General features: G+C 41.9%; 1 protein-coding gene across 5 annotated transcripts in view; it reads right to left on the bottom strand.

Moving 5' to 3' along the window:
- Positions 1-7,908: 7,908 nt before the first annotated feature.
- ICA1 (islet cell autoantigen 1) overlaps positions 7,909-12,226 on the bottom strand; it is a 73,658-nt gene continuing 69,340 nt past the window's right edge. For 3 of the 5 annotated variants that reach the window (XM_051786046.1, XM_051786047.1, XM_051786048.1), the window contains exons 15-16: positions 10,531-10,626; positions 7,909-8,856 (exon numbers count right to left, since the gene is read on the bottom strand). In XM_051786046.1, the coding sequence (XP_051642006.1) occupies positions 8,735-8,856; positions 10,531-10,626 (218 nt within the window). In that variant the 3' untranslated portion in view covers positions 7,909-8,734. The remainder of the gene's footprint in view (positions 8,857-10,530; positions 10,627-12,226) is intronic. The other 2 variants (XM_051786045.1, XM_051786049.1) reach the window with 1 other exon arrangement.

Raw genomic sequence — 12,226 nt, 5'->3', positions numbered from 1 at the left:
GTGATCCTTGAAAATCAACCAGGTCTCCTGGACTCTTTTTCAGGGCTGTACCCCATGGGATTCTTCCAAGCCAGGTCCATGAAGGGGCCAAAGTCTGTTTTTCTAAAGTTGATGGTTGTGATCCTGCTTTTGCTTTTCCCCTTTCCTCCCAGGATTCTAAACCTTACCATCTTGTGGTATCTTTGGCCAAAGTGGCCCCTAACCTTCCCGTTCCTGACCAGGTGTTTTGTTTCTAGATAGGAGATCTGAGCATCTCCCCTCACCAGCTCCTTGACTGTCTCAGGAAGTTACCAGGGCATTACAGAAATCTCCTGGCTTGCTTGGCTCCTGCCGTGTTGTCCCTCCAGGAGATCTCAGGGTGGTTCAAGGCCCCCAGGGAACTGGGCCTGTCCATGTGGGACTTCTCCCAGTTTTCTGAAGGCAGCCTCATGTAGTCCTGTGTGATCAGGTGCTCTTGCAGCAGGAACTCACCACAGTGTCACCTATCCTGGTCTGCCTTCTAATCCTGAGCCAATCAGCTCTCATCTGGGTCACACTCATCCCAAGGCATCCATGCCTTCCCATATAAAGGGCAACTTTCCCTCCTCACCATCCTGTCTGGTCCCACCTAAAGAGCCCCTATCCAGCACTGGCAGTGTTCCAGCTGTGTGAGCTGTCCCACCACAGCTCTGATCCCAGTGAGATAGTAGCCTTGCAACTGCATGCAGCCTCCAGTTCCTCCTGTTTGCTCCCCGGGCTGTGTACACCCCCTTTGGAGCCACCCAGGTCTCCCAGCGCACTGTGAGAGTTCCCCACAGGGCTCTGATCTTGAAACTTTGCTTATTTGGGCTCACTGTAGGTGAGCCCCTGGTTTTGTCATCTCTGGGGTTGAGCTTGACCACGTCACCCTGTGCCTTGTTTACCAAAGCTGGGCCACCACTTTGTCACTTGACCAAACAGGCCTCAGTGGTGTCTCCATAGTGACCCAGAGCCAAGTCCCTGCAGACCTCCCTAGATGGCCAGTGGTGTTGGCAGCAGGAGTTTCCTGCTGCTGTCAGCTGCTGCTGCCTCCCAGTAACTCTGTCTGGACCAGAGGCTTCATGGGACACAGCCCCAGGGCTCTGGCTCTGTCCTGTGGATGCAGGTCTGGCAGTGGAGCAGGAGCTGTTCTCCAGCTCTCAGCCTTCACCATCATGGGAGTCTCCATTTTGCAACATGGTAAGTATGGGCTCTGGTGGCCCCTCCTGTGTGGGAGTCTCTTTTCCACCATCTCTGATGTCTGGGAGATATTTTCTCCTCCTTGTTCAAACCAAGAAGATGAGACCTGGTATCCTGCAGCCATCAGGTCTTAAGGCAGGCAGCACTGTAGTGTTTTTGGCTCTGGCAGTGAGCTGGGGACAGGCACATCATCCTGAGTCATGGTGAGACTGGCCCCAAGCTACTTGATGCTGTTGTGGGTCCGGTGGTTTCTTTTCATATGCCCTGGTGCAGAAATTTAGGCTCCTTGATAGAGATTTTGTCATTGCTGATGGTGTATATATTGGATTAAGTCTTACCTGCATAAAGGGACTTGCTTCACTTTGGCAGTTCTACCTTGCAGAAAGGAACTTGTTTTGTATGCTACACAACCAGACTTATTTTGGGGCCATAAAAGCATTTTCTTGTATCTTAAAACACTTTCCTTTTTTTCACTTGGATAACAGCTATTAATGAAAACAACATTATGTACCTCAACCTCAATTAAGCTCTGCATTAGATACTTCACATGTTTATGGGGAACAGGGAGGGAATCCAAACCACTTACAGACAAGCTGCAGTCTTCATTAAAAACCACCCCAGGACAGGCAGTTCAGTCTTCTCTTCCAAATCTCAAGTAGAAAGTGACCCATTATGGATTTTTAGTGTTTCTCAATGGCATTTAATATTTGCTAATAGGGTAGGCTGTTAAAATGGGTGGGGCAAGAGGGGGCCTGTGATGCAGTGTCAGTGCAGCCTTTTTTCCTGAATGCTTGTGTTTGCTTTTTAATCTTGTTTCCCTTTATACTTTGTTTTGGCAAGAAAAAAATTTTCCATGGCTTAAACTGTGAGCAGTGAGATGGACCTGTGCACTTTGATGTCTGTCCAGGCTTTAAAGCACAGCAGCAGTAACTTATGAACTTGGCAAAGGCTGGTGAAGTCAAGAGGTCTCCTGCCTCTGAGAGATTGGGGTCACTTCCCTTAAAAATGAAAGCAAAAGCAGCAGAGTGCTCAGTACGAGAGGAGGAGGGAGGGTTAAGAATTGACAAAAAGATTTTGTTCGGTTCAGGCTTTTCGTAATTATTTCCCTGCATGAAGAACAGCAATGGCTGTGTATATCTTGCAGGTGAGCTTGGCTGTGGTTTGGTGAAAAGTAGTGGTGACCATAGGCCTGAGTACTCTCTGAGTACTGTTCAACAGGCTCTTCTTCCAGCTGGAAAGGGCCTGCTATGATGTGGGGAGGTGGCCCCCGTTTAGGTGGGTTTGGGATGCTCACAGACCTGAGCCCTGGGCAGGCTTCTTTGACTTTACAGCACAGACTCTCATTTGGGGGAAAAGCCTCAAACTGCCTATGGGCCTGTGGCTCCTTTTGCATCCATGGCTGCTGTCACCAAATCCAGGGACAATCTTGCAAAGAGGTCAGATCAGCCCAAGACCCAGCTGAACCACAGATCAGGAAAGTCCCCCCAGGGCTTGTCTCATTCTTCAGAACCTGTATTGTCTTCTAAAAATCTGTCTTTCTGAACATCAAACGATCGCCCTGCCATAGTGAGGGTTGCTCTCTGTGGTCAGACTTTGGTGTTCTGAACCTCAGGTACTCAAGTTCAGGGCAGAGATGATCATAGAAGGACCACCCAGACTGCCTAAACAGTCCAGGAAACTATGCAGCTGTAACAGCAAAGCAGTTACTTCAGTGGCCCATGATTTCAATTCCTCTATTTTATGTGTCAAGGGTTTATTTTGAGGACTGTACTTGGAATAATAGTAGGAGTTTGGTCTTTTTCCTTGTCAGATCCTGCTCCTGTTACATTCAGAATGCTTGTTTCCTGCAGCCAGCTGTTATTCACCCACCTAGATGGAGACAGGGTTGGATGATTTAATTGTGTAGCACTTTTAAAATTGTTTTTTACCTTGCTCCAGCCTGTTGATGAAGCAAGCATATGGCTTCCTGCACCTGTTCTGGGGCTCTTCCTACTGACATAATAGATGTGGAAGTATAAAATAAAAAAACCCAAACATCCTGCAGAGTAGGTTTCTGGGACAGATGAAAGACTTTTGTTTAAGGAGAAGACTGGCTGTAACTTCTTTAACAGCTTAGGTAGGTCTGCTGTCTCTTCTAAAATCCCATATCTATTTTTTTCTCATTTTTTTTGTGTGTATTCCCTACCCCATAAAGATTCCAAAAGCAACCAGTGTAAATAGCTGGCAGGTAGAGTCACTCAGCCAAGCTACAGCATGCTTCTCTCTTTTTAATTTAAATTTTGTAATTTTTTGCAAGGAGCCAAAGCTTCAAACCCACTATGGATTAATAACAAGGCTGGGCACATCAAGCTTTTGCTATGGTAGAACAGTTAGAGCTTGCTGCAGTTGATGGGAGTTGTGCACTGCTGCCTGGCAAATAGCAGCCTCCTCACTGCGCCATGGACTCACAGAATGGTTTAGGTCTTCTATTCCACCCCCTCTGCCATGGACATTTTATTGCTAGATCAGGTTCTTCAAAGCCCCATCGAACCAGACCTTAAACATTACCAGGGATGAGGCACCTGTCACTTCCCTGGCCAACCAATCCCAGTGTCTCACCACTCTCACTGTAAAATTTTCTTCCTCATGGAGTTTAACCCCTACACTCTTTCAGTTCAAAACCTGCCCCTTGTCCTTAGGTCCTGATAAAGTATCTCTCTCTGTCTTTCTTACAAACTGTCTTCATAAATTGAAAGCAAGCCACAGTAAGGTCTCCCCCCAAAGCCTCTCATCTCCAGACTGAACAACCTCAGCTCTCTTGGCCTTTCCACATCGGAGAGGAGCTCCAGCACTGACTGTTTCTGTGGCCCTTCTCTGGACCCACTCCAGCAGGGAGGACTCCTGTGCAGGCAAGTACCTTGTCTGACTCAAAAGGGAAGGCTATACTGGTTTTTGTAATTAGTGAGGGGAAAAGTCAATTTTATGCTTAGGAGAGCACTGTTAATGAATACCCAGGTCTGACTGATTGCAAAGCCAGTGTGCCTTGGAGCTGGAGGCTGGATGGTTACCCAAGGCCAGATTTGCTGAACCTGCAGGGCCCGTTTGGCCGTGGTGCCCTCGTTTCCTGTCACAGGGGAGGCTCTGTGTGTGTGTGCACGTGTGCTGAGCACACGCAGAGCGAGGACGGCAGCCCCCACAGTGGAAAGAAGCTCGTTTGTGCTTAGTTGGCCAGCAAGGTGCTAGACCATGTCAGCATTTCTGCTTCTCAGCTGAGGCAAAGCCTCTGCTGCTTGGCTGTTGGCAAGCCTGGTGGTTGCTCTGCTTCCTGCCTTCCCCATATGGTGGCTTGTTTAAAAATAAGACATTTACAAGGAGCAGAAATTGTAAAAGAAGGCTAACCAGAGAGGGATTTACAGTAAATGCTTGGAAGGGAGCTTGACAAAGTTAGGAGAATCCCAACACAGGCAGCCGCACCTTTACTGTGTTAATGTCTTAATACTGCTCTCAGTAATCATTGTTAGGAACTGCAGAGAGAAGACAGGATCTTCCAACTACTCTTTCTCTGCCCTGAGGCTCCACCCCACATACTCTCAACAGCAAACATGGACAGTACAACCAGCACTCATTCCTCAGTGGTGCTTATCCAGCATCCCTTGGCACCTGCAGTGGATATGATGGAAGGTGGCAGATGGCAGTTGACAGAGGCTCCAGGAAAAGGCAGCATGATGCCAACACCTGGGTGCTGTGTCCTCACGTCAACCTCCTACTCTGCTGAGCCTTTCCAGGCTCAGATCCTGGAGCTGTCAGGACTTGTAGGCCATGACATTCTTTGTATTTTCACTTGGAACAAAGCTGCTGCTGCTTCTCTACTCGCAGTCACCTTGTTGCTCAGGTGGTCCCATTTTTTTCTAGCATGTGCAACCCCTAAAGTTTGAAGAGCACTTAAGAGGAAGGCAGGTGGCTGCTTGTGGCCAAGTGGTACTGCTTCAAAATACATCAGTGTCATGCCCATGCTGGATATGGAAACAGCAGCAGGGAACAAGGTAAGTCCTATTCTATTCTGTTGGAAGTAAATCATGGTCACTTAAGAAGACCAGAAAAGTTACTTGGAAAAGTTATTTTGTTAGTTTTCTCCATGAGCTGTTCGATTCCCAGGGCACACACTCCAATTCCTCTGAAGCAGCTGTTCTGAGATTTGTAGAAACCTTGAATCATCAGAATCAATTACATCAACTTTAATAAACTTTACAATAAAGACTGTTAATGAATTACCACTGTTTTCATCTGCTGTAGGGGTTCTGCAGCTGTTTTTACTTTAAAACAATCCACTATTGAACCAGAATATGCAACTGGAATGAAGCATATTAAATCAAGATGAACATTATGAGCGTAGAACAATCAATCTGTAATTTTACTAGGATGATGAACTGTCCCTGTTGTCCCAAGCAGAGCTGAGCCTCTACACACAGCACAGATAATCCTCTCACAGTGGCACTGGGGTTGGGAGTTACTCTGCAGCCGAGGCTGCCGACGAACACATGCTGGACACTTCCTCGGAAGTAGGGAAGTACTGTTTATAACTCTGTAATTATTTTTTTTTTACCTTAAAAATGTTTATTTGCAGGATGATAGCTTTCTTACTCTAGTTTTCAACTTCAATAAATCTTCATGATAATAATGCATCATTGTACATAGGGATTTCAATTGCTTTTCTTTAAGCAAAATCAATTACATTTTAAGTACCTCTGGCTTCTTGGCTTAGTTTTGTTTGTTTTTTTTTTTTTCATTTGAAAGTGTGAAAAAACTGCATTGCAAAGGATTCAAACCTAATTTCAAAACCTACATATTACAAGAAATCAATTCTTAAAATGAATGACTTAGTAGTGCAGTTTGGGGGGGGGGAGGGAGAGGAAGGAAAAAACTCCTCTGCAACTACAGTAGTCTTGAGTAAAAGGGATGATCATTTCAGATGCTTTTTGACCTAAAAACGTGGTGATGATTCAGAACATCCTTCACTGAACTTCAGCAATACCCTTAATTGTCCCAATTGTCCAATCAAGACAGGAGTTTGTGTATGGGGGGGTTTCGTGTGTTTTTTCTTTGTTTTGTTTGTTTGTTTGTTTTTAATTCTGGAAGTCTAGAATCTATGACCTAAAAAACAAACACATACATTTTTTGAGCCTTAAGGAACAGTTAATTGGCTGTTTTGAAGTCAATACAGTCTCCTCTTTGCTTTTAGCCTAACTGCTTCAGCTACTAAAAAGTGCTGGAGTTGATTGTCCACAAGTGTTTTAGCAACTACCAGATGAATGTAATCTAGAGCAAGTTTAGCAACCACAGACTTGCTTAAAGTTGCAAGAATCTGTTTAATGATTTCAGTGGTAACCCAGCTGGGCTGAAAAGCAGCCTGGCTATCCCTTGAGCGCCTAACATTTTTGGCATTGCAGATAATTACAGCCTGAGATGAAGAGGATTTTGGGCAAACATTCTCTGCTATGTGTACAAACTAGCACTCATAAGTGTAAATGCACCCCAGTGTAAACCTTAGGTATTTCCCAGTTAATCCCCTTTGTAGATGTCTTATTTACTGCCAGAACTGCAGCCCAAAGTCAGGAGTTCAGCCCCCCCTTAATGCTCAAGAAAGTTATACATTGCAGAAAAGGCGGCTTATTGAGCGAGGAGCTGCCAGTAGTGAACAGTAAGAAATATTGTGGAAGGAAAAAAGTTTTGTCTTTAAAAAGTGTTAGGCATCTACATCAGGTTCTCTGATGTAGTTACCAGCCTCGGTGCTGGGGCTCTGGGTGGGCTAGGTGCAAAGAGAAGATCAGGCTGTCTTTTCCCATTATACATGAAAATATACTGCTAAGCATCTGAAGAACTTCTCTGGCAAAAGTTGAAGTACCTTGACACTTTCAGGCTATGGAGTGGGACAACAAACACTACAGTTTTGAACAGAGCTGTTTAAAACTTGCTGAGGGTTCAGCTAGATGAACTCTGGTCAGTCCAACACCCTATCCACTGATAGCTTTTTAATGCAGGCATCAAATGCACATTAATGCTTCTTGGTGCAGCCATCAAATGATGTTCCACTGCACTCAAGAAGAAGCTGGTCAATTCAGTGAACTTCTGTATTTATATTCTTATTTTCAGGTACTCACTTATCTAATAGACCATGAGGCAAGAATTAACTGAAGGTACAGTTAACTAGTAGTGGAAAGCTTCACCAGTGTAAAAGGATTATCAACCAAATTAAAAAAAATGCCAAATATAATACATTGTAAAGCAGGTCCTATATAATAGATATAACTGGCTACTGACATATCCTCAAGCTGTACCAGGGGATGTTCATGTTGGACATCAGAAGAATTTCTTCCCTGAACAGGCTGCCCAGGGAGGTGATAGAGTCACCATGTCCGGAAGTGTTCAAGAAATGACTGGATGTGACACTTAGTGCAATGTTTTAGTTGACATGGTGGTGTTTGGTCAAAGGTTGCACTTGATGATCTTGGAGGCCATTTCTAACCTTTATTATTCTATGATCCATTTCCCCTTCTTTTGCTGTAAAAGAAAAGCAGCGAGGCTAAGGGACGTGGCCTTGAGTTCAAATTTTCTAACTGTCCTACTGGATTACTATTCAAAAACTAAATGAACTGCTAGGTACTGTCTAAAACTGGTCGTGTTTATCTTTGGATGCTTGTTATGTATCAATTCAATAGCACACCAGCATTCCAGATGGGAATAAAGTTGTGGTTTTTTGTCAAAATCATTTTATTAAAGAGTTAATGTCACAACAAGCTCAAAATAACACATGCTTCAGAAATAAATGGGATGAAAAATTCTCAGAACAGAAACATGAATGGTTTGAAGGCATGATAAAGCATCGGTTTGAAGAAACTTCTGCAAACAGGTGCAAATTCTGTTGGTGCAATGGAGAAAAACCTCAGAAAAGAAGCCTCCTGGGCATGACTTCTGTTTATGTAGTGCAGTTTGTCTAATAAGTTAAATCAGAAAGGTAAATTTTTCCATGGCTGCACAGACCCAAAATTACTTCTTCAATAATTAGCCCTAGCACAGGTTTTTTCACTGTGAGTACTAACAAAACAAGTTCAGTTGACATCTTAACATAGCAGTAATATATATATTACAGACATGATAGATGTTTGACTCATGCAGCCTCCTCAGTTACATGATTTTGTTTTTAATTTACTCAAGAAACATTATAAAAAAATAGGTTTGCAATTTGTATTTCACTCCAGTGTTAGCTCCGCATCACCCCAGGCAAAGACAGTGTTTTAGCAGATAATCTAATTTGGCAAGAAATCTGCCCTAATTCTTAACCTTATTTTTGTAAATCCACGTAGAAAATAAATGTGAACTCTTTATACAAAACAAGAGCAAATAACTGCACCTATATAAAAGGGGATTCATTCCCTTTAGTTTTATTATCATGGCACATACTTTATAGTTTCACAACAGCATACTAACTTTCATTTAGTTTTTTTAAACTCCAAAATAGTGTTGATGAAGGGAAGAATGTGAGTTACCAGAGGCAGCTGACTCATGCATTAAGCAATTCATGTTCTTTATCAGTTTTCCCAACAGCATCAGGGTTGGATAATGGGTCAAGGTCAGCAAAGAGACTGAACCAAGCAGTCAAGTCTTTAGGATTCTTTGTAGATTCTGGAAAAAAAAAGAGAAAAGAAAGGAAGAAAAAAGAAATGTACAGACTTGTCAGCTATTTTAAAACAAAACTGACTGAATGTTTGACTGAGGTCAAACAAATGCCATGCTATTGTTTAATTTATTGCTAAGGGCACTTCTGACAAGAAAATCAGAATGAATGATTGCATTTTAAAACACTATCTTTATCAGAATATAGAACTTTAGTAAGAATGAATGTTTTACATCTGTCTGCTGTGTATTTTATATGGCTCCTGCCATGGGAAGTACAAGAACACTTGAATTAAAAATAGAAACAATCTCACTCTGTCTAGCTTTGTTTCATGAAAGGTATTTGAGTGAGCACCTGCATGCCTGCAAAACAGCAAAAGGGAAGTGAAGGCAAATTTTACTTTCAACCTCTCTTACAGGACTAAATTCCTTTGCCTAAATCCAGTTCATGTGACTGTTCTGTCTCCCCTGTATACAACTACACAAGGTCATTACTCATCTGGAATTAAGTTTTAATGGGAAGGCATTGGCTGGAGGGAGAAGGGTTACACTTGATAGCCAGTCCCAAGTACAATTTCTAGTATTATTTTGATGAATATAAACAAAATGTGAAAAGGGAATATGTTCCAACAGCAGCTGGACTATTGCACCCCTGTGTCCACACTGACATACATATTTCACAGAGGTCTCCTGCTTTGCTTTGTTTTTGTAATGCTATGCCCAGCAGGTATTGTATCGATAGTGAAATAAGATGTGCTCTTCCACTCAGAGAGATAATGTCACATGAAAGTTTTCTTTGTGACACAAGGAATTTACAAACAAAATAGGCTCTGCCTGGCATGATGCTCATCTTGGTGTCTGCAAGGCTGCAGTACCTGCCACTTTCGTAACCACAGACTTCCAAGTAGCTGAAGGCTGTTCCTTTTGCTGGTGCCAGTTCTGTGGCTGTGTAATTGCACTACTTTCCAAAACAGCTTCCAAAACACCTTAACCTTCTATTTTTTTTTTCTGCTGAGCTGAAGAATGTCAGGGGAAGGATGTCACCCCTTTCTTCTTCACTGAACATCTTCCATTTTGCTTCTGATCCAATGTGAATGCACAGAATAGGTACAAACTGGCAATAAGAATTCAATGTAATCCTGGTTTACTTATCCAGAAAATCCTAGTCAAAGTCATCAGGGCTTTGTCTCAGTAGATGGCAGGACTATGCACACTCGGCTCAGTTGCAAGAACTGAATTAAGTTTCAAACAGATGATTACTGACATGATGTATGTTTATCAAAACAATTTGCATTTAGGGCTCTTCTGCCTTATCAGTAGCTTATATTTTAGCCACAATGCTAAATCCACTTAGCTTAGACTAAGTGCATGCAGGTGCTATTCTGTGTGACTCAAAAATTAAACTAGTATAACGAAACTGTAGCTTCAGCTCCCTTATTATATAGTAAATTACTCTTCTGACATGCTACTAGCAGTGAAGCCTAGCAAAAAATATAAGGTACATACACAGACATATCATACATGTAATCAAGCTGAAGCAGAGTAATTAGGGGCATAAGATTAAGCTGTAGCTACTACAAAAACAAATTTTATTATAACAAAGTAACTGAGAAGACATGATAGATACAAGAGTCACAGCTAAAAAGGAAAAGCAAGAAACTGAAGAAAATACATGACCATCACCTTTCAGAGGCGTTTTGCTATCATTCACATTCAGGCTGTGTGGTTTCTGTGCTGGCTGTGGTCTCGATGGTGGGCTCACACTGTTAGCTGCCCATCCTAGAATTCAATAATACAGCAGCATTAGAGTGAAGAATTACTTTGTTAACTCCAACACCCCACTGTCTGGCACCATCAGACAGTGGAGCAGAATATTACATTTATGGCCATTCATATCTTTCCTTGTATACAAGAAATCAGCAGTCAGATGCTGCAGATGAGCAACATCCTTAACAACAGGGTAGCTAGGGACCAGTTTCATCATCTCTGGACTCAGGCAACTATACTCTTTTCAAACCTTTAACCTGGCTAAAAGAGATTTTTGTTTCTTTTATTGAATCACAGTTAATACTCATTCACAGCAAGGCCAGTTCAGTAATAAGTCAAACACAGCTGTAGGGAGAAGAATATCACTTACATTTGGGTGAAAATAACACACATAATCAACATTTTTTCCACCTTTCTTTACTTTTACAGTTTCAAAGACTTTCAATTCATCCACTGTTCCAGACAAAACCTTATTCAGAGACCCTAGATTTTTTAATTTTGAAATAATTCTGAAAAAAAAATATAGTAAAACACTGAAGAATTAAATTCAAAATTAATTACTTCAAGTTAACTTAAAACTACATTTTAATGAAGTATCTTTTTTGTTCTTTATTTGAATGGATCTTTACAGCAAAGAGAGATTAAATATGCAGGAAAAAGTGAAACTTAGTATTCAAAATTTTTTGTTCTTACATGCATATTTTATAGCCACAAAAGAGTAATGATAAATACAGCTAATGAGGCCAGATGAGCAGGCTAGCAAAATGACTAGGGGTGGCATACTGTGGAAACATATTAGGAAAAAGAAAGCAATTTTTGTCCTTGGCTTAAGATATTTAAGTTTTTATCCTTTATTACATTTAGAGGACTGGAGGTTGTATTTATAACTTAATTAATATCTCTTTTTTAAGTTTGGCCTGGTCAATTACCCACCCATCTCAGAGACCTAGTATATCTCATTTGGAAGTGTCACAAACAGGATTGCTCATCTGTGCACACAGTTAGCATTTCCTTATTCAGTTTCTTTTTTCTATAAGTTTATGCTCTCATATCTTTTTTTTACTCTTCTTGTCCTTCCTCCCCTTATTTTCTGCTCTTTTGGGACCCCTGTCAGATATTGGTACCCAGTGTCCTGACAGTTACTGCAAGAGCCACACAAGTCACATCATTCCTTCCTCTCTCTAATAGGTTATTCTCATCACTCTTTGGTCCTATCTTGACTATAAAAGGTTTGAAGCCCAAACTGTGCTATTAAAAAGAGGCAAGAGGAGTGTTTCTGTAAAATCAGATGAAATAGGAAGGAAATTTAAAGCCACAACCATCCTCTGTGTCTCTAAGGAAACTAACCAGAAACTTCTTACAAATCTGGATGCAGAGTGCTCACATGTATTTGTTCTACGCAAAGGTGATACAGGCTTGTGAGCCAGCTTGTGCCCTCTGAAAATGAGGTTTTCATCTTTCAAATAAGCAAATGTGAATCATAAATAATGAAAATTATGACATTAACTCTTCAGAATGACATACTTTTCCAGGCATTTTCTCTGCTTGTGTTACAAACAAGAATGGCAAAGGACATTATATACAACCAGAGTAGTCTGTAAGGCTTTTTGTG

Source organism: Manacus candei, unplaced genomic scaffold (assembly GCF_025592945.1).
Source record: "Manacus candei isolate 608988 ecotype Guabito, Panama unplaced genomic scaffold, ASM2559294v1 h1tg000021l, whole genome shotgun sequence".
NCBI classification, from domain to species: Eukaryota; Metazoa; Chordata; class Aves; order Passeriformes; family Pipridae; genus Manacus; species Manacus candei.
The sequence above is the reverse complement of the archived record's forward strand: the minus strand, read 5'-3'. Positions and strand labels throughout refer to the sequence as shown.